We start from the raw sequence: 22,568 nt of genomic DNA on the forward strand, positions 1-22,568 counted from the left end.
AACAACGGATTTTCTAAATTCCATAGGAGCTACCAACCTCAAATCAAACCCGATGAATTTTTTTTTCAAGTAAAAATGTCGAATTAGGGCTCAGAGCCTACGAAGAAAACCTTGAAGAGTAAAAACATAATACTTAACTTTTATGCGTGAAAAAAATATCAGAAGGCATGGGCATGATACCATCATGGCTCTGCCTCTTCATTAGTTAGACCACATATGCTCTCTCTATACATTTGAATTCGAGTTTTCCTCTCATAATTTAGATCTAACATTAGATCATAACGCTAGAAAATAGAATAACGGTTTCATTTATTAGATAGTTCATAACGTTTAGTAAATAAAATCTTGACCAACAACAATATTAAATAAAATATCATAATATCTCACTCGAATCTGCTAAATTCTATCCTACTTTCTTGTTTCTGAAAGCCCACTTAGCCCAAAGACCAGAAATTAGAAGACCCAAAAACGAGCATCCCAAAATCTCAAAAACACCCTCACTCCAAATGAGACCTCTCAGCTGTAACCCGCACTGATCAAGCAAGGACATAAACGTCATTTCACTTTCCACATTCCCTCCTTGCAGACAGGAGTCTTCCACAGGTCTGACGCGCCTCCGAAAAGCCGAAAATAATAACGGAGATTGCAGAGAGCAAAAGCAAATCACCGGGAGAGATCTGAAGAACGAGATCACCACCTTCTTCCCAGAAGCCAAAAAGCTTCAGACTTTTTCTTTGGGGTCACAGTAATGGCTGGGTACAGAGCTGAGGACGACTACGACTACCTCTTCAAGTTGGTGCTGATCGGCGACTCCGGCGTCGGCAAGTCCAACTTGCTGTCGAGGTTCACCAGAAACGAGTTCAGCCTCGAGTCCAAGTCCACAATCGGAGTCGAGTTCGCCACCCGCAGCTTGGATGTCGACGGCAAAGTCATCAAGGCCCAGATTTGGGACACTGCTGGCCAAGAAAGGTTGGTCTGCTTTCTTGCTTCTTTCTTCATCTTTCTGCTTTTTTGTGATCTGGTTTATTCTTATTTTTTTGAGTTTTTAGGTGGGATTGAAGCTTTTGGTTGATGATCATAAGATATGAAATGGGTCAGGGTTGTTGGGTTTTAGGGGATGAAAGAATTAAGCTTTTGCAATTTGGTTGGTGCCTGGATTTGGTGCTTTATTTGGGTTGTTTTAGTAGATCTGAATATTAGAATCAAAGTGCTCATACTTTTCTTGGTTTCGATTTGTTTCTGTAGCAATCTAAGTTATACACAGATCAAGCATTGATTCATTGTCTGAAGGAAAAATGTGGTTTTGACATTATTTTGTTGTTGTTGTTGTGCATATCTGCATTTCTTCTGCAATTCATTTTAACTTTAAATATGACTTATGAATTAGAAATGAAATGAAATGTGCAATCTGTGTTTATAGGTCTCTGTAATTTATGCTTTCCGGTTGGTGTGAATTGGTATTTGGAAAAGTCTGGCTGCTAGTTGCTACATGTAACGTCATTGATCCATCGGATAGAATGCTTAAATAGTAAATGCCATTACTTTCTACAGAGAAATGTACTTAATTTTCAGTGGAATGATGATTTTTAGTGCAGAACTTCTGTTTGTTGGATACCATTTCTTAGTGGAGCTTTGTTAATGGCTGGCTTTTCTTAAATATATGTGGTAGTCAAACCAACCCTCTCTGTTTCAAAGTCATTACTTTCTGGAGATTCCAGCTACTGTGTTGGTAGAGAGATTTTTCATTAAATCTGATTTCAAATTTTCATCTGGGCTTCAAATTCTGTATGGTCGCCAGTAAAAAAAAGATGTAATATAACTTTGGTGTCGCCCCCTGAGTATTCTTACAGTTTACTGACGAGGCTACAGTCTTTTGTTAGAAAAAGGCAACTTGTTTACATTAGTGGAACGTGATTGTTTGATCTCTGCTAACATGGAATTATCAAGGAGATTGTATTTCTTATTGAGAAACTGAATTGATTTTCTCAAACTGCAGAGTTTGAACTTTGACATGGTTTGAAAAGAAATTGGTGTGATAAATGTGACCTATAGGTAATGCATTTAAGTTAAGTCTTATATTATGCTTTCTGGAATGAACTACTGGTGGGAAGTGCTCATGCAATGCAGGTGTGCTATATCTTTGTTCTGTATAGTTTGCCTTGAGCGTTATGATCTTTAGGGGTAAAAATGTGATGGTTTTAGTATTTCATCATTATGAAAAGCACGCAAATTATACTCAGTTTCAAATCCTACCACTATAAGGTATAATATAATAAACAAGATAAGTCATATCTGAGCGGATGGATGTTGAAGTTGGCCAAAGTTTTACTTTCTGTATTACCTACGATCATATGTGTCTCTATATTCTAATGACTTTCTATAAGCCTGGAGCAACTTTTCATTTTGAGAGATAAAGCCTTCCTAATTTATTACTATTCAAACCAGTACTACTACTACAAATCCGAACTCTCTATTGTCATTCAAACTCCTTCACATGCCTTTTCACTTTGAACAGGTTTTCTGCATAACTGTTTAGCCAGTATTGTGCCACATGCACACTTGCTCTTCAATTAACAATTTTGGTTCGAATTTTATGCATATTTAATAATGGATAATAGTTTGAGCACCCAAACAGACAGCTGATGAGGATTATCTAGTCTCCCTTACTGTTCTGGTGAAGTTGTACGAACTGCGAGACAGTTCAATTACCCTCGAATTCAAGTTACATTATTCTTGCTAGAATAAGAGGGGTGCGATGAGTGTAAACTATCAGGTCTACTTTCTTTTCTAGCATTGAGAAGGAGAAAATAATGAATGTTATAATAGAAAAACAAACATGCTGCACATTCTTATGAATTATTCTGCTTAAGCTGACAAGATAATTTAAAATCTCTTCATTGAATACTACGTGCTCTCCTAGCGAGAATTGTGGCTGGTCCACATAAACAAATCGTCTGAAGTATATGTTGAGTGCCTCATGGTATGCCAATATAGTTGTCCCAGGACTACCCTTTCTCTTGAAAAAAAAAAGGTAAAATGAAGCCATCTGAATAGCAACACTGAGGTTGTGATTGGCACCAAATATTGGTTGAACTATTTTGTTTGAAACCCATGTTAGATATCCACACAGGATTGGAGATAGACTAAATAACCCAACCTACCCTCCGTGCCCAACTATTATTAAACTATTTAAACCAATGAGGATGTGAGATAACTAATCTCTTCACTATGTTATTCGACATGCACAAATTTTCTTCTGAAACATATTGTAAAGCCACCATCTGACTTCAGGTTCATATCTGACACTAAGTTACCCCAAGCCATCCACCTCAACCCAACTTGTCACTATCAACATTTGTTGTCTGTGTACGGAAGTTACCATTGTGTATAGAAAAATTGATGAACTTTTGGCTCTATTCAGATGGGTTATGTATGGTTGTATCATATTATTATTATATATTCAATGTATAATTTGACAGCATTTCTTTTTTGTGATGATGTTGACACTTGATCTGGAACACCTACATTTACTGTGATGTAGAACTTCAATATGCTCTCGTTTGATAGTTTATATGTAATTGTCTCTCTCAGTCTCTCTAGTAATGCTGTATATGGGATTTTGAATAAGTTAATGGTAATTTGATGTCCTAACTAATTGTGTTAGTATTATATTGTTATCATTATCATTATTTAGTATTGTTACATTAGTGCTATAGTTTGGGACTTGGCAGTGAAAAATTCTATGTTTTTTAGATTCCTTTCACATCAAGCATGTATTTACCTTTTGTATTGTATTTGTAGGTACCGAGCGATAACAAGTGCTTACTATCGAGGGGCTGTTGGTGCACTACTTGTGTACGATGTCACTCGGAATTCAACATTTGAAAGTGTGGAAAGGTGGTTAAAGGAGTTAAGAGACCATACTGATCCCAACATTGTTGTCATGCTTGTTGGTAACAAATCAGATCTTCGTCACCTTGTGGCGGTCTCAACTGAGGACGGAAAATCCTTTGCCGAGAGGGAGTCTCTCTACTTCATGGAAACCTCTGCACTCGAAGCGACCAACGTGGACAATGCATTTTCTGAAGTCCTCACCCAGATCTTTCGCATTGTGAGCAGGAAGGCCATGGAGGCTGGCGATGGAGCTGCTTCGACCGTTCCTCAAGGAGAGAAAATCGATGTCAGTAAAGATGTTTCAGCTGTGAAGAAAGCTGGATGTTGCTCAAGCTAGGGTCCGAATCTGCACCAGATGTAGCTGGTTTCTGTTACCACATATCTGTTATTCCCTCTACCGGGGTTGTGTAAAAAAAATTCTCGGAAATTCTGCCGGCGTTAGGAGATAGGCAGGCGGGGTTCCGTGTTTACTTCCATTGTCGTTATCATTAATTATCCTAAGACAGATATGTTTAGCGGATCAAGAGGAGTTTGTAACAAGATATTACATGTTACTTTTCACATAGGTTTTTGCCCGAATTATTCGGCATTCCGAGATTATATTCTTGAGACGAATTAATTGAAATTGTTCATTCAACTCCCTCTGTATAATCTGTCGTATGTTGGCAAATGTTTCATGGCTGCTGTGTAGTTCCCTCTTTAGACAGGTTGTCGTGCATGTTGATTCCTAGAAAACAAAACCAGTTGGTGAAGGTGTGGGGGTGTGTCGTTTTGGAATTCATTTTTTGCCAAACTCAATAGTTTAGTTTGGACGTCGTTTTTCGATGATCTGATGTGTCCGTAATCATCGGGGAAGGATGTCATTGCCGATACGAATTAAACAATTTCAAACACTTCCCTTGTCCACAGGCAACGCCGGACGGCCGGCGTTCAGTAATCCACAGATTAGCCTAGCTACGACAACAGCACAAATTGCACAATACGTTGTATTATCCATCGAGGAAAGCTAAGGAAACTGCGAGCCGTTGGATTTGTGTGGACCCCCACATTGATTGAATCCGTTTAGCACCATAATATTTTAGTTTGTCCAATGAAAAAATATTTCTGACTTTCCCGTTATTACAAGTGTGCCTTATTCAAACCTAGATTCCAGCCAACACTCGCGGAAGGTTTTTAATGCAGAGCACGTTACATGCAGAGACAAACTTGGCAGGATTTGAGGTTTATTAGGGTTTGAATAAAAAGAACTTTAATAAAATGTTCTCGGTACTGTTCACTTAACGAAAAACCATATTTTTATACTAAAAAAATCAATCATATTACTATTCACTTTACCCTTTATTTTGTCTTTATCGTTAAAACTCACAATTTTCAAACCATTTTCATTAGTTTTTCTTTAAATAAAATGGTGAATCTTCATGCCTAAGCTGTCATTTGCCTTAATTTATTCATCTCTTCCCTTTCTCTCTCTGTAAAATGCCGTAACGGATAAGGAAGAAGTAGATCCCATCCAACCATCCAAAAGGATTCTTCCGTGACATGAGCAATGACTCTGCGATAATTTATGTGACGTATCAAATGCTGTGCAGATGTTGTAAATCAAAAGCCAGTTGCAAAGATGAGACATTTTTTAAACAATCGTATTAATATTTTAAATTCGACATGACAACGTAGGGGTTTAAACTTTAAATAATTTAGGTTAGTCGTACAAAAATAAATAAATACGATTTAGGGTTTCGAACTATAAATATAAAAAAGATAAAAAATATATACATATAATTTAGGGTTTTGAACTAATATATATATATATATATATCCAGTTGGGTCCCCTTCTTTAGTCTTCGTCAACAACTTATATCACTTTGAATCTTTCTTCCATCAATTTTAGGGTTTATAATATGTTGAGGTATGCTGGTGCAGTTAAGAGTTAAGGATAATGCTATCACACATTCATTTTTGCTTTTCAAGTACTTATTTTAATTTTTGAACGTCGAATCAAATAAATTAAAAAAATTAAAAATCAAAATCCAATAAAAATTTACGAAAAGTAAAAATAAATATGCAATTAGCAATATTCCTTAATTTTTTGGAAAATTAAAGTGTGACGTGCAAGATATTTTAGTATGTTTTTTCTATGGGCCACCATGGTTGGTGACAGGGTCAAAATCCAGCTATATCATCACCACCTAAAAGTCAAGGGTTTTGGCTTTCTTTGACTTTGGAAATGGTCTGCCTAGAAAGTAGAAAGGCACATTCGTTCGACGTCCAATCGCACCATGAGAATCTTACTCTTCAATTTCATAACGTACGTGGGTTGCTTATGATTATGAAGGTGGAATAGAACCTACATAATGGCGTGCGTAGAAAATCAAGAAGGAAGAACAAAACCCTAAGGCTTGGTACTATTTTGTAATCTATATTTTGTTTTTGAAACTAATGAATATTAAGTAATTTATTTTTATTTTTTTAAAACAAAAAATTGGATTAAAAAAGGATACCAAACAAACCCAAATTGTCTTTATATTATCTTTTGTATGTTTTTTTTTACAACGGGGCATAAGCTTTAAAGAAAATGAAAGCTTACATAAGAATATTACGAGGCTACAAAACTCTAGCTATATTTGTAACTAGCAATCAACGACAAGAAAGAGGAGCTTGCTCAAGAAAAAAAAAAAGACCCAAACTGCATGACAAACCCAAATGAGCGAAATCATCAGCAATAAAATTCTTTTCACGATACATATGATGAATTTAACAAGACCAACTTTGGTGCATATATAAGGGCATGCCAATTCAGTACTAAACTTTCAAGAGGGTGACAATAAGGGCATTTTTGCATTTAAAATCAATTTTACTGAAAGTGGAAAATCCGATTCCACTATGATCTTCTTATGTGTGTGTGTTTTAACCCACTATTTTTTTTTTGTTAATATTTTTATTTAGATTATTGCGTTGATTTTAAATCAATCATATGTATACGAGAAAACAATATTTGGACAATTATTGCTGGGATTACACACTACTTCGTGTTATATCTCTCATTCCACTAATTACTTGACGAGAAAGATAAACACATCATTGCATAATATGCAAATGATGATTCTAAGACTAAAGAGTTACCCTAGTATCATGGCAATACTATACATCATTGAAAAAAAGGAAAGGAACGTTTAAAAAAAATACAGTGTGGATTGCTTCGTGCAAACAAAAGTTAAGAAAATTCAATGTGCAGGATAAGATAGATGGAACTCAAGGAAGACTAAAGAGGAAGCAAATGGCCATGTGATTTCAATGGTTGCTAGATTATTTTAGGGATATTTTGGATGCGGTCCCTAATCCTTAACATTCTTTAATTAAAACCTTAATAGTATTCAAAGTTTGATCAAGGTCCCTTGACTTTGTACACCTCATTATATTACTATTAATATTTATAGTTTTATAGTTTTAACATTAATTGTTTGATATTTTATGAGATTTATAATCCTATAAATTTAAAATCTCTCATTATAATACTATTAGAAATGGTTACAATAAACAAATTCAAACATTTTGATTGAATAAATGGATAAAAACTATGTAAAAATAAGAAATAATCAATGGCAAAAGAATGTATCCATAGTTTTAAAAAAATTGGTACATTTTACAAAAAGATTGGTACATTTCACATATAACAAAATGGTACATTAATAAAGAAGAATGGGCACATTAGAAATAAATTAGAGTACAGATAAAAGATTAAAAATTATGAATACAAATGAATTTTTAAAAATATAGGCGCTAAAAGAAATTAATACATGGGTACAAAATAAAACTAAAAAGAAAATACTACAAATTTAAAAAAAAATGTTGCAAATTAAAAGTGGGTACAAACTAAAAATATAAATATATGATACATAGTTTAGGCATAAAAACATAAATATACCATATGTACTTTTTCTATCATTGATTAAATATACAATGTCACGTGACGGTATACACATGTTTGTCATAATTAATTTAGTTGGAAAAAGAATATAATTAACCTAGCCAGCTCCAAGGGCTAGCTAACAGTCCGACTTTTGAATTTGGGTCAAGTCTGATTTGGTTCTAATCCCCTTACACTAATGCATCCAAAAGCTTCAAGATGCCAAACTGAGTATGGGAAGACAAGAGAAAAGACTTCAACTTCAATACAAACACAAGAGATAGATTAGATCGGATAACTTGAGATTTGTTCAAGCTAAAGGTAGAAGATAGATCACTCGTGAAGGAAATTTGTCCATTTCAATCCCATAGAATGATATTAATTAACATCTTATATGATTTCTTCACATCTATCAATTCAATCCTTGACACCAAAGGACTCCCTCTTTATCAACACTTCAATTAAAAATTATTAACACATATATATATATATATATTTGTTTTGAATTACTAGTCTACGAGTTCACTTAGAAGTGCTTTTAAAATGACTGAAATTATTTTTGGATTCCGTATGCACTTGAAATGTTTCATGCATAAAGCACCACTTATATGCTTCTTACAAGTGCTTCATAATTCACTTGTATTTTTACTATAATTGGTTACAAAAGCACTTTCATCAAAATAACGTTTTACAAGTTTCAAATCACTTTCAAACGAGTTTTTCATATTATAAGAATAAACGGGGGATTAAGATATTATGTCACAAATGTGTGATTAGCATATATAAAATTAGCAATAATTGATTGGTGAGCCCCACTTAAGAATATTCTAATCTATGTACACATTTCAAGCAGACGGCCAAAATATGCTAATTACACCAACATCATGACAGATCCAGATTTAAACATTCACCAAGCTAAAATCAAGGCAAGAAAAAAAATAATTAAACTCTTTTTATTACTAAAAAATAAAAACTAAATCAGAAAATGTTAAATAAATAAAAATAATAACTTTCGGTATCTTAGGGCGCACGATACTCGTTTGAATGACACAAAACTCTTGTATTTACCGGGAGAGAGAGAGAGAGTGTGTAAAAAAAGACAAATAAAAATGGAGGGTTTTGGAGGAAAAGGGCGGACGTGTCAACAGATCTGAGCTTGTGGTCCCACACCACGGTGCCTAAACACGAAAGAGCACTCCGGCAGCTCGCCAAGATCGGCGAAGAGCGACTCGTCCTCCTCTCCCATGGGGAACACCATCGCCGCCTTGTCCGCCGAGTCGGACCCGACTGAGCTGCTGCTCTCGGCGAAAATGGGGCTCTCGAGCACCCTCGACGACGTGGTCTCCATGTCGTGGAACCAGACGCACTCGTCGTTTACGATAAGCGACTCGTGGTTTAGATCCGCGAACCTAGAGTCTTGGTCTTGATCTTGGTGGTCGGGTTGCTGGGCCTCCGGGGCTTCGGTCTTGGTGGGGCCGCGTTTGGTTGCGGCGGCGGAACTTGAATTGCTGTGGTTGTTGTGGTGGTTGCGAGAGGCGGGCCAAGAGTGGTTGTGTTCGGAGGAGTAGGTGATGACCAGCGTGGTGGGGTCCACGCGGCTTCTCTCTACTTGTTTCCTCGCAGGGCATCCTTTTGAGCTACTGCACCTGTAATACCCTCTGCCCAATTTGGTAAATAACCAAATCCCAAAGAAAAACAGAACAGATAATTAGTCACGGATCATAAAAACCTACCAAATTCGACAGTATTCTAAACTGCTGTAATATACGTGAGAAAAAAGATTGCAACTTAATACAAAGAGGCGGACACATGGGGTTAAGAAATGATTATTAGTATGGAAAATGAAATTACAGTATATCGCTCAAACTCGCTTAACTTAAATATGTAATTACGGATTGATTGATTATTGGTAGAATTACCTGGGATAAGGTGAGCCTTTGATGGGTTTTTGGCCGTACTTTCTCCAAGCCCAAGAATCGGACGGCGGCGGAGTGTTGCTGTTGTCGCCTTTGATGGGGACCGACACCACTCGTTTGTGTATTGCTCGCCGAGCACTGTAACAATTAAATTCATGTAAATTAACACTAATTTAAAAATCCCATTATTAACATTGGTTTTGTGCATGGAGTTGAACTAAACTGGGTTAATTTGTGAATTGAGAAGGAGTAAATTACAAACCTTTTTTTTGGGGAGGAGGTGGAAGTGGTGATCTTGGGGTAGTCGCTGAAATTGGTGGACGGCGGAGGAGAGTCTGAACTGTTTTCCGGCGTGGAGGAGGTGGTGTTGTCATTCTCTTCCTGATCGCTCAGAAACTGTTTGCTGTTGCTGCTGAAGAATGTGGGGTCCATTTTTTGGAAGTTCTGGAGCTCTGAATTTGATGATGATGCTTGCAGAGAAACACAAACTGGCTACTCAGAGCAGAGACGGAGGAGAGAGAGAGAGAGATGGGAGAGTTTCTGATTTGATGATGGGGGGTTTAGAAGCAGAAGAAGAGGAAACAAGCGGAGGGAGGTGTTAGAGAAGAGGGGTGGGGTCTTTAAAATTTGGCCGCCACATTGACAAATGGGCTTCTGGATTATATGTTTATATTAAATTAAGGACGTGTAACCAAATGTTTGTTTTTTAATTTAAACCCCCGACCCAATAATTGGCTTTATGCATTATTATCCATCTCCATTTTCTCCTTTCTTTTTCTACCCAAACTAATCACATTGCAATCTGAAAGAGACCCTTCTCTTATTTTCCAATTTTGATCCACGTAACGTAAGCCCTCTTTAGTCTTTGATTTCATTGCCCACCACCCCATACCTCCACTCAAGGGAGAAAAGATAACAAGTCTTACGTATCTTTGTACTTGATCAAAAACGTTTTACACAAAATTTATATGACAAATCGAATGTGTTTTACCAATTTGAAGAAGTTTCTATTTGGTTTCCTTTTTAAAGGTTGCACACGTCTTTTGATCCTTTTTTTTACCGTCAATAAGATATTTACATAGATGCGTTTTAGGATCGGTCAAAATGCTCAACGAATTATAATTGGACTAGTCGCAACTAAGAATTCACAAGATATGTTTTAATCTTGAGTTCAGGCTAAAGTTTAGACCATCTTCAATGGAGACGTTTTTTGACCCAAAAAAAAATAGAGATGTTAAATTTCATTTTTATAGCTGATGTGGCAAAATAGCATTTTGTAAAGTCTTCTATTCCAACCGAGATATCAAATTAAAATTCTTTTGGGTTATTTATAAAATTAAGTGGGTTAGAATTTAAAAATAAAATAACTAATAAGTGAAGAAAATAAAGAAATACGTGGGTCCAACATTAAAATAAAACAAAACAAAAAAATGACATTGCCATCAAATTTGGCAGCAAAGTAGAGTATGTCAATTTATGTAAAATTTTGGCATCTCCTTTGAAACCAGAAAATCATCCTTGTTTTCTAGGGAGACTCTCTCAAAGTGGTACGCTTCATGGACTGTCTGCTACTGCATAGTTTAACGTCAATTTATGTACCAACATTATAAAACATTGTGCCAAAAACAAAAAGTGGCAAAAAGTCCACAGAGAGTTTCACTTTTGAAAGAAACTCGTTAGCATTTCTCCTCCCCATTTGGAGATGCTCTTAGAGCTCACTTAATGCTTGATATTTTGTTACATTAATAAATGCTTGTCTATTATTTTGAGAGGGGGTCCTTTTCACTAAGTCCACCAAGGCACACAATCCGGACATTTGAAATTTGATACAACGGCTAAAGTTATTATAATTTTTAAAGTGGGCCCCTGTTTGTAGCCGTTGGATCAAATTTCAAATGTTCAGATTGTGTGCCTTAGTAAACTTGGTGAAAAGGATCCGAAGCCCATTTTGCAAGTTTGTCAACACCTACTCCATTGTGATTAATCATAAATAAACAAGGATATTAATTATGTTCACCTCGTTAAATTCAATGGAAAACGGTTTAATTAACTTCACACGGACTTCCTTCCCCAACCGTAGATACACGGAAAATAGAGAGGCAAGTACCATGTATGAATATGACTTATCTAAATGACATGATAAATTGATAATGTTGTTTAATCGACTCATTTTATATAACCATGATGATCTCACCAAATTTGTTTCTCCTTCCTGTCTCTCAAGGGCTCTTAATCCCCATTTAATTCAAATCAATTATCCATTAATTAATAAGAAAAGTCAAATTACACCTATTGAAGCTAGGCTAAGCAGTATTGACGTGAATTTAACTTTCTTTTCATCATAGTGTCAGGTCAGCCGATCGTGGTAGTGTATTCGGCCTTTCCAATCTTCTTAAATAGTTAACTATTTAGTTCACTAACGTTATTATTCTATTTTAAAAAAAAATATCGTGTTAACATAAAAACAAAATATAAATTAAACTTGATAGAATGTTATGATCACAATAAAACTATTCATTAACGAATTACAGACATAGAGTAATCCCAAAAGGTGGAAGATAATCATATGTTTTTAATTAATTGCAGAGCATTTAGTACATTTTTAGGGGACATGACTGAAGACAAAGCCAAAAATAATATCTCTAAAACATTTTGGATAATTTGAGGCATCTGACATAGTTCCAAAATTTATAATTTTGGCGTGAAACTGAAGTTTAGCCTCAAAACTTGACCAAGTCAGTTAATAATATTCCTGCAGTCCCAATTGGCCTATATGTTACATCAAAACTATCAAAACTCTAAATAAATACAAGTCTTCTAGAACCCCATCCATGGGTGCCGTGAAGCAATGTGTATATGTATATGAATACGACTTTTATACTGTTCTTTGTATATTGTACAATGTTTACTTACCCTAGTTTTTTTTAATAGTTTTTTCATTTAATTTAATTCATTTTAGTATTCCTTCACCCACTGCATCCGTCATGGCCGCTCTACCTCAAACATATGTCACAGCTCAGAGTCTTCTTTTTAATTATTATTATTAATGAAGAATTTGAAACTATTACAATAAGTTAGGAGAGATGGAGAAATTTCGAACCTGATATGCATGAGTAAAAACTCAACTCTCTTCTATCCACTATAATATTGAACCACATGCAATAGTTAGTTGTTAAAAATGAGGAGAATCAGTAAGATCGAACTCGCACTATAATGCATAAACACCATAGTGCATAACATAATTGCTTTTTACCACTGTAGTAAAACGCGATATGCGGCCTGTTCACAATTATGTATATTTTCAAGGAAGGGAAAGTTCCCAATGGCTTTCCTCAATCATATTTTAAATTAGAAATAAATCTTCGACTTGAATATTTTTCCTAAGAGCCAAACACATGTTTTTTACGCTCGACAGGAACATTGAATAGGAAGCAAGCATGTTCATATTTATGACTACGATGTGATAAGAAAGAGAGGGCCATATTTGGGTGAGTATATGTCGCATTGAAGCTTTGTGATCTCCCAGCAAATCAAAACAAGCAATATTAACCAACGGAATGTAACCCACATGTTGTCCTGATCCGTGTAATACTGAGAGGGTCAGAATGGTGTCTCAACTTTTTTGGCTGGGAAAAAAAAATATACATAATTTCAATCAATTTGACAAAACTACCCCAAGTTATATCTTCTTCAATTTTTTTTCCGTGACGCAGACAAGTTCAACAAAAACTAAACAACATTGATATCTCTTCCGTGCAACTCTACCACTCGAATATCTTCTAAGACCATTGGGAGGCGAGTATCAAAGCTGGTTATTGCAATTCATCAAGAAGAGCAGGGAAAAACCTATATATTGTTAGATATAATGATAACGTTTTTAAGAAAAGTTTAACAATCATTTTCTTAAAATAATAAAGTCCCATTAACCTTACCTCCTCTCAATTGTCTTATAAATTAGAGCTATGCCCCTTTACATATTTGATTAACTCTTTGTAGTGACTGTAATAATATTGACCTAAACACGCAATTAAACAAACACTAAAGGTCGGGGATGTACGCTAAGCACACAATAGTATGGTTTAGCCAAGTGCTCCAAGAAATGCCTCACCGAAAAACTAGAAAAAATTATTGGCACTCCGCCCACTATTATTGGCATGCAACGAGGATAGAGTCTTACATCTGCCTCTACTTAATACTTACCTTCCCGATAAGCCTCTACTTAATTATTCCCCCGGTAAACTAATTTTCTAGCTTTGCTCCTGGATAAGAAGATATATCACTCAGAACAATGTCTAATTAGGGTGGGGGCGCGAGATGGATTCACCTTGTTAACCTTTGTCCCAAGCCAATTTGGCATCTTCACAAAATCACACCTAAACGTAGAAGGAACTCTTGTTGATATACTCATAACTTAGCCAATAAACGTAGCACTGTGGTGTTCTTACTTAGCAATGGAGCGCAATCAATCGCCTTGTTGATATTTTGGAATAAAGGCTGCTACCGGAGGCCGGAGTTAGACATGTCAGGGTGGCTTTCTAATATCCTGACAATTGATATATAAACGTTTATAATTTGATAAAATTTATTATTTGACAAAATATTTTTTTTTCTACCCAACATATTTTAGATAAATCTTAAGCTAATCAAGCATTATCATTATTTAACAGATCACCTGACAACTTGTACTTCATCCATATTTTGGGTTCAACTTATAAATTCTTGAATACATGTTAGTGTTAGGAATTGGAGAATCGAATGTACAATTGTTATATGACATTTTCCTGGAAGGGACACTAATTATTTGGTTGACTTTAGCTTTGTTTCTGACTTTTGATTTTGTCGGAGTGATGCATTGCTCTTTGGGACCAACCACAGTTAGAATATAACTCTCCAACTATTGATATATGTTCATGAAAATTGAGAAATCGTCCTATTTAACCGATGGGTGAAAGCTTTTAACAAGGAACTATGGAAGTGGCCCCTTGTGTACCTCCAAGGATTTAAGCTAATTAAATCTGCATGTATGTAACTTTTGTCACTGCACTTCAAAGAAGCAATCTAGCATTTCGTCATCAAGCGGGTCACATCAATCTGATATATAATTAAACTATTTATTGATGGTCAAGATTGAAGCTGCAGCCTGCAGGCCTGCTCTGTAATTTTCAATAGGGACTTGGATTCTCTGCTCTCCTAATTCCGTGCCCTTCCCGTGCCCTCCTGTTTGTGTGGTCACGGTTAAGCCACGTCAATATTTTATATTACTATTTTTTTTTGTCTTATTATTTTTATAAAAAAACAATATAAAATGTTAGCATGGATTAACCGTGACCACACAAAACAAGAGGGCATAAAAAGAGTACTGAAATGAGAGGGCAGAGAATCCAAGTCCTTGAAGGGTGCTAGTTGAAGTAGGCAACGTCGACATTTACAACAGTTGCATAATTGTATTGCTATAGAAGCTTTCATTGGTGAAGTTGATGGGTACGGCCATAACACCAATGCACGTACATTGCACATGTGTGAAAATATGCAACTGTTTGCACTGTAAAGTTGGATTGGATTGGATAGAAAGTTTTCTGTTAAAGAGGTAAGAAATATGAATTTACTTTAAAATGTTGATTCATAAGTTTGAGTTTGATATGTACTTCTCCAGGTTATTAGTAGGGCTTCGAATGCTAGATTTGTAATCTAACTCTATTTATCACCCTACTTAGTTACCCTCATCAATAAATTAACCTTAGTAGTATATTCATGTCGTAACTTATAATTAAGTTCAAAGTGCATGTTATGAAAGATATAATCTAATGAAAACAAATTTTATCCAAATAAAACAATGTAATTTCCTAAAATATATAAGGAAGTGTTGAGACTGATTTGCAAGTTGCCTACTAGTTCATACCATAATTCTTGGTTTTTAATCAGAGGTGTCACTACCAAGTACCAACCTACCTATCAGATAAGGACCAAACTTGAATTTATAAAGCACCCCTACACACTGCATAAACCAAAGAAAAGCTCTGTAGCATTATACCCTAACGCCAGTTACAACCACCTCCATCTCCGCCTTCAATCCCCAGTAAAGGCAAATTTAGGGTTTGAGCTCTGGGCAATAATACCCTAACCTGGCCAGTTCAGTAGCCTGGCCAAAAGTAGTACTGATATTATGTAACCAAATTAACGCCATCTGATTTATATATGGTTCTTGTTTGATGTCTGTTTTCTTCAAGGTGTTTTTGAGTGTTGATAAGGGTTTTCTATTTGGGTTTTTGGAGCTTTGAAAGTGTATTGCTACTTTGGGGCTTTGCAATTTAGGGTTTTGTTACTTTGGGGCTTTGCAATTTAGGGTTTTGTTTTTCCGTTTGTGCATTTGTGGTTTCAGCCTGCGGTCTGACAGTTTCTTTCTATTTTAGTGAAGTTTCCGTTTTCGAACCAAAAAAACACCAACTGCGATTAGGCCGCCTTTTTTGAGGAAAGGCCCAGGAGCTTATAAGCCTCCCTTTTTAGGCCTAAGCATATGGAAGGCCCCAAGTCAATTTCTTCTTTAAGTCCCCTGAAATAGAATTTCTACAAGTAAGTACACAAAACTAAAATTTTGTGTATTCTACGGCCCTGTTTGGCAGATCGGATAGAGGATCGGATAGGACTAATTATACGGACGCGGGTGTTTGGCGTTCACTCGTACTAAATAAGCGCCGGATTAAATTAACCGGTGTGCTTATTTAGTACGGTATACACCGGACTAATAAAACCAACCAAAAGGCCGGGATTATTAGTCGGCCCTCTCTCTCTCTCGCCTTCTCTCGGCCCTCTCTCTCTCTCTCTCTCTAGGCGTCGTTGTCCTCCCCCCCGTCACCTTCTCTCACCATCGTCGTCCTCCCCGTCGCCGTCGTCGTCCTCCCCTGCAACTGGGTCTTGCAAAGAAGCATGCACTCTCTTGCCCGGCATGGTGTCTGGGAAACCTCTCTTCTCAAAACGCCAACAAACTACTCTCCTTCTCTCTGTCAAACCGCCGCCAGTCCATTCCACTTGCGATGTTGCAGTGCAGGAGGTAACCTTGTCAACAAATCGTTAGTTTGTTTCGTTTGTTGCATCTTGATTTGGGTTGATGTGGATCTGATGACTCATGGTTGCTCACCAAATGTGCAGGCAGGCGGGGAAGAAGAAGGGAGAGAGAGGGAGGGCGTTTGAGGGGTCCGGCGGAGAGAACAGGGAAGAAGAAGGGATGGTTTCATATTTTATTTTTATTTTTATAAGTTTAATTTAATTTTAAGTTTGATTTAGCCTATCCGGTATAAAACCAAACACAGTATAAATAATACGGTCATTAATCCGATACTGCACCAAACGCCCGATTAATTTAGTCAGTACTATCCGGTGGCTATTTATCCTATCCGACAGAAATAGTCAGTACAGTCCGAGCTGCCAAACGAGGCCTACAAGTACACAAAACTAAAATTTTAATCATCTTGACAAACTAAAATTTCATGTATACTAACCGAGGAAGAAAGATAGTAGAATTTTATAACAGTTAAAAATATAGTTTTTGAGTGCTTATGGAGTGTTGAAAATTAGAGTGCCAAATGGACAAACGACGAACAAATAATGAAACTATAAATATTATCACTAAAACAAAACAAACAAGAATATCAAAACGGTTACAAACTGTTTGGGCCCAAAATATTGTTTTGGGCCGAGCTAGGAGTAATTCTCGACCCAGTAGTCTTCTTTTAGAATTATCATGGGCCGTCCAGTTAGGATCTGCCGAATCCTGTTGCAGGACGGATTGGTTTAGATTAATGACCAAAATATCGATATTATCGGCGAAATATCGCCGATAATATCGTTTTTTTTAGTAGGCGATATTTTCAAACGTATACACTTAATTATAGGAAATATATTGTGATATTATCGATAATATTGCTGGAGGCGTCGTCGTCGCAACTGCAGCCGAGGCTCCGTCGTCGCAGCTGCCAAGGAGAGGAATGAGGGAGAAGGTTCTAGGGATTGGGGAAGGGGGGAACACACAAAACCTTTCTTGAGGGTTTCGATCTCAGCTTCGGAGCGGCGAGCGGTGTTGGGTGCCTTCTTCCTGATGATGACGGGCTCCCAGTCCTGCGTGATGGGTCCTCTTGAGTCCTGACATGGCGATCGGCTGTGGGAGGGGTGTGCGGGGTGTCAGAGATTTCTGGGCTCTCTAGGGAGGATATTTGGTTTTGGTTGCTATTCTGAGGCGGTCTAAAAGGGCTTTTGGAAGAGAGGCGAGGGGGTGCGTTGGGGGGGGGGTGAGGACACGGGTGGAAGTGTCTGAAAAGAAGAAGAAAAAGAAGGGTTTTGGATTGGTTAGTTGGCACCATCTGAAAACAAGAAGAAAAAATGTTTGCCAAAAAAAAACAAAAGAAGAAGAAGAAGAAATAATAATAAAAATAAAAATAATTTTTAATAGAAAATTGTACAACGAGATTGATTAAAAATTATATATAAATGATTATGGTGTGTTTAAATATCTTTCATTAATTACTACATATTTTCTACACTCACAATGTTTGCCAGCTCGCTATATAATCAACTTAAATCAGTTAAATACATCATGCAATGCATTTCCTTCCATTTTTTTGTGATAAACTAATAGATAATTGACTAAATAAACATGTTGCAAAGTTTCAATAAAAAATTCCAAGTTTTTCTTACAATTTCCGTGGTTTCCATATTATTTTTATCGATATCGATAATATCCTGATATTTCCATCGATATTTCCGTGTTTTTGGACTACCGATATTTCCGATATCATCGATATTTAATACCTTGGTTTGGATAAGGATGGAGTGGTCGAGACCTAGTGCAATGAGGAGTCTTAAGAGGCTAAGAATGTTGAGACTTAGGAGATGAATCTGGTTTGATGATTAGCTTGGTTCAAAGTCTTTTTGGAGTTAGGATTGGCCGAAACCTAATCAGATTAGGTTGAGAAGTTCTAATCTGAGTATGATTTTAGCCCGGCTATGAAGGGATTCGCTACTATAACCTCTAAAATTCAACACACAAATTGTCATGCACAAACTCTCGCTCTACGCGAAACCTCTTAACAACCTTGAGATTTTTATTTTCTTTTATTTTCCTCAACACATCTTCAGTTTGGATAAACAGCATTGTGAAGGCAACCGGTGACATCTTCAGTTTGGATAAACAGTACTGTTGATGTAGAGTCAACCGATCGCGGAGCACCTTCAATTTAGATAAACATCACTGTTTCGAAGTCGACTGATTACCTTTTCAAGTCTTGGTCGACAAGGATTTTTGAGTCCTTGTTGGTAGAGGTCATCTCAATAGCATTCTCGGCGAAGTGAAGTGTTACCAGGTTACTACATTTGGTACATTGAAAGCCGAATCTGATATTGAACTTCACAAAACTAGCAGCCTTGTCTTCAGGCTCTAGAACCTCAAGGTCGAGACTTGTTCCTTCCTTGGCCGCAGTCGCAAGATTAAGATGTCAGTAGAGCGCTTAATGCAACATCAACACATTTTACTCCTCGGCCAAGCTCGACAGTTGAGTTGGCACTCCCCGCACATAACCGAATAACGTAGTTAACTCATTAGTTACTCAGCCTGTGCGCCACGTAGGCTTAATAGTTTTTAGGGTCAACACAAACTAAGGCGTACGTTTTGACAGACTTAGTTCTCAAACTAAATTACAAGCTAGAGACCTAAACATAAGAAACCTTAATGCATAAGATACCAAAAATACCCTAATACAAAATCAAATCAAATATCTAATTAATTTCCTAAATAAACTCATGAATTCCAACACCCCCTCAAACTCATGGCGGTACGCAACATGAGTTTGAAGATGTGTGTGTAGGCTTCGCTGGGCGAACAGGCAGGCAGGCATGCAGATTCCAAATTTAGACAAATGACAAATGGATATAGATTGATATGGCATATAACATATAGATTCAAACATACATATTTCGTTAATTATCGGACACGCCCTAATACAAATAGATTCCAACAGACTACAAATTCATATTCCAATAGACAGATGTTGAGGACATGAAAAAAGAAGAAGCATATGCATGAATGCTCCTCGTCCCTAAACGAACGAGATTCTCATATCCCAACTGCTGTAACAAACAAACAATCAATCCAATCATGAAATAGATGATATAAACTCTAACAACGTCATTAATCCAAGCACTCGAGTGATCGTTCTTGTGATATCTTTACCAATGCAAAAAGCCTTTCAAGAACGACATTGCTCTAGCACTATCTTACAATTGCAAAGAACTAAAACCCCAAAAAAATTGAAAAACAAAAAATTAGAGGCTTGGAAACAAAAACCCCCCAAAAAACTACATACACATGCATTAAAGCTTGTTCTCTTGCATCGAAACTCCTTGTGAGCAAAGAACTTAGAATACAAGAAATTTTTGTAGTAACATTCCAATGTGTATGTACAGTTCCACTTAATCCAGAAAATTAATGTCTCACTCCAATTTGTTTTATTCAACATATGCATGTATAATTTACTTGTATTTAGATTTCCATATGCCGTATATTCATCACGCACACAAAAAAATAGTGATCTGAAATCAATTAAAAAATTACTAAATTAGACAACGCAATGAAGTTTCAATTTTGGTCTCATTACCAGATTTCAATACCTTTTTCAGATGTTCAAAGTGGAAGTGACACAAAAATACTTCTATATTACATACGCATCAATTAATATCTTCATTATACATTGATGAGAAGATTCAACACTACTAGTTAAGAGTTATTAACTTGAGGAACTACAAATCATTCATGCGTCTCCTTTCCATCTTGATTAATCTTGGTGGCCCTAAGTATTGTCTGTGTCACAACTATCACATCCAGCTTTTCTTGGTTTTGGTGATCAGCTACAACTGCAATGGCTTCCATAGAAAAATTGTTGTTGCATGAAACTCTAGCTTGCACAACATTGAGACCCATTTCTTCAAATACCTCCAAAACTGAAACCAGAGTGGCCTTTGCTTTCTCACACTTCACTCTCACATGAAACCCTTTCTCAATCTTCTCTACCTTCACTTCCTGCCCATCCATGCATATACAATATTCACAAAATTGATAAATATAGAGTACAGAGAGAGAGAGAGAGAGAGAGACCTCGCGGACTTGAAGATGTTTGATTAGGTTTATGTAATCTGTCTTGATAGCCATGAGATGCGAGTACTCTCTGTGGACTTCTTCAAGCTTGAGTTTCAGCATATAAATGTGGGGTAAAGCATCCACGACTATGGAGGTCCTCTTGACCTTTAAGTACAAACATCCAACAAAACACAAAGAATGTTTAATAGGTTAGCTAGCTAGTTTGTACCAAGAAATCAAAAGAACAGATGATATTACGGATTTTGTCTTGGTAAGGCTCCTTAGAATTTGAAGCTTTCGGCGCAATGCTACTCTCTTCCGCAGCCCGGAGACCATTGCTCTCATCAGCTCTGTTTCTTTGTTTGGCTGTTTCTCTCTTTGTGTTTTTTACTTTTAAACGCACACTAGCTAGTATTCGGATTTGAGTTAAATAATTTTGTGGCATGCATGGGATGGGATGGCTTTTATAGCTTGCCAAGAGCAAGGAGAGCGCTTTAACTGATTAGTGGGTGTTGGAATTTTGAATTTCCAAACTATTCTCCTCTTGTTTTTATCGGAATAGGCATAGGTACTGCAAAACTGTATATCCAACAGAAGTTTTGCAAATGATTCAAATGGCATACAATTTGTTTTTTTGGCAATAGTAAATTATTCTACACCAAATTTATCGAAGTTACAAAAAAGAAAATTTGAACTTAGATGCAGAGAAGAAAGAACACTGTTCTAACTAATTTAGTTAAGTCTGAGTCTACAAATCAAATGGTATACAATTATATAAGACATCAAATAAGTCCAAAACCAATGGAAATGGTAAAGTTTCCTTTTTCCTTTTATTATTGATAGGGGTAAGGCTAGCCGACATTCACCTCTCTCAGACCCTGCGTAAAGCGAGAGCCTTGTGCACTGGGTACGACCTTTTTTATTGATAAAAAAAGAGAAACAATATTACTAAATATTGTAAACATACACAATAAACAGAGTGAATTCTAATTTTGTTTCTAGTTGTGCAAGGAATGCCTTGCATTTTGATAACTCTTGTAGTAGATGCCCCAGAGGTTTTTCTTTTTAATTTTTTTTTCTTATAAAAAAAAAAAGAAAACTAATGAAAATGACTTGAAAACTTTGAATTTTAACGATAAGGACAAAATAAAGGGTAAAGTGAATAGTACTAGGATTGACTTTTTAGTATAAAAATATGGTTTTTCGTTAAAATGAACAGTACCGGAAACTTTTCGTTAAAGTTCTTTATAAAAAGAATATAGTGAATTCTATTCTTACATGAATGTCACTCTCACTTGGGAGTTGGTCACCCATTAATATGGTGTTAATCAATCACGTTAGACAATGTCTTTTTTTTTTTTTTGGGAAAGACGTTAGACAATGTCTTATGACTTGATTGCTGAACACAATATGGGTTATTGAGATATATTGTACCATCTAATTTGAGATGGAAGTGGGATCTAGTAATTGGTACATGTCCAAGACATGAAGATTAAGACAAATTATTCGCCAGTATTAGGATTGAAAGAGTTAAGAGGATCACAGAAGGCAGGTGGGGACGGAATTGGATCCTCTCCAAGGCAAATTCTTGGGATCCTCATGACCTAATAACACGGACTGTTGGATTTTGATCAAACGGCTACAAACAGGGAATCCCTCTAAAAGTTATAATAATTGTAGCCGTTGAATCAAAATCCAACAACATGTGTTAATAGGTTAGGAGGATCCCGAA

The 22,568-nt window shown here is 36.4% G+C and overlaps 3 protein-coding genes and 1 long non-coding RNA gene across 4 annotated transcripts; 2 read left to right on the top strand and 2 right to left on the bottom strand.

Moving 5' to 3' along the window:
• Window positions 1-395: 395 nt before the first annotated feature.
• LOC103434907 (ras-related protein RIC2) lies at window positions 396-4,531 on the top strand. The gene is made up of 2 exons (XM_008373279.4): window positions 396-969; window positions 3,802-4,531. The coding sequence occupies exons 1-2, from the start codon at window positions 749-751 to the stop codon at window positions 4,229-4,231; spliced, it is 651 nt and encodes a 216-aa protein (XP_008371501.1). The 5' UTR covers window positions 396-748; the 3' UTR covers window positions 4,232-4,531.
• Window positions 4,532-8,737: 4,206 nt separating this feature from the next.
• On the bottom strand, window positions 8,738-10,399 carry LOC103434906 (probable WRKY transcription factor 65). Its single transcript, XM_008373278.4, has 3 exons — window positions 9,977-10,399; window positions 9,718-9,852; window positions 8,738-9,456 (listed from the first exon to the last, which is right to left on the bottom strand). Exons 1-3 carry the CDS (start codon window positions 10,144-10,146, stop codon window positions 8,940-8,942), a joined length of 822 nt encoding a protein of 273 aa, XP_008371500.2. The 5' UTR covers window positions 10,147-10,399; the 3' UTR covers window positions 8,738-8,939.
• Window positions 10,400-16,260: 5,861 nt separating this feature from the next.
• Window positions 16,261-17,047, top strand: LOC139195981 (uncharacterized). The gene is made up of 2 exons (XR_011581074.1): window positions 16,261-16,762; window positions 16,861-17,047. It is a non-coding gene; the product is annotated as an uncharacterized lncRNA (long non-coding RNA).
• Window positions 17,048-20,331: 3,284 nt separating this feature from the next.
• Window positions 20,332-21,295, bottom strand: LOC103427867 (transcription factor bHLH61-like). The gene is made up of 3 exons (XM_008365947.4): window positions 21,095-21,295; window positions 20,855-21,001; window positions 20,332-20,779 (listed from the first exon to the last, which is right to left on the bottom strand). The coding sequence occupies exons 1-3, from the start codon at window positions 21,179-21,181 to the stop codon at window positions 20,507-20,509; spliced, it is 507 nt and encodes a 168-aa protein (XP_008364169.2). The 5' UTR covers window positions 21,182-21,295; the 3' UTR covers window positions 20,332-20,506.
• Window positions 21,296-22,568: the final 1,273 nt, after the last annotated feature.

Source organism: Malus domestica, chromosome 05, assembly GCF_042453785.1.
Source record: "Malus domestica chromosome 05, GDT2T_hap1".
In the NCBI taxonomy this organism is placed as follows: domain Eukaryota; kingdom Viridiplantae; phylum Streptophyta; class Magnoliopsida; order Rosales; family Rosaceae; genus Malus; species Malus domestica.

Coding starts and splice junctions, on each gene's coding strand:
- LOC103434907 (XM_008373279.4), top strand. CDS start 749: ATGGCTGGGTACAGAGCTGAGGACGACTACGACTACCTCTTCAAGTTG. Junction 970..3,801: donor GACACTGCTGGCCAAGAAAG/GTTGGTCTGCTT, acceptor TTGTATTTGTAG/GTACCGAGCGATAACAAGTG.
- LOC103434906 (XM_008373278.4), bottom strand. CDS start 10,146: ATGGACCCCACATTCTTCAGCAGCAACAGCAAACAGTTTCTGAGCGAT. Junction 9,853..9,976: donor ACCTCCTCCCCAAAAAAAAG/GTTTGTAATTTA, acceptor TAATTGTTACAG/TGCTCGGCGAGCAATACACA. Junction 9,457..9,717: donor AAAGGCTCACCTTATCCCAG/GTAATTCTACCA, acceptor CAAATTGGGCAG/AGGGTATTACAGGTGCAGTA.
- LOC103427867 (XM_008365947.4), bottom strand. CDS start 21,181: ATGAGAGCAATGGTCTCCGGGCTGCGGAAGAGAGTAGCATTGCGCCGA. Junction 21,002..21,094: donor GCCTTACCAAGACAAAATCC/GTAATATCATCT, acceptor TTGTACTTAAAG/GTCAAGAGGACCTCCATAGT. Junction 20,780..20,854: donor AACATCTTCAAGTCCGCGAG/GTCTCTCTCTCT, acceptor ATGGATGGGCAG/GAAGTGAAGGTAGAGAAGAT.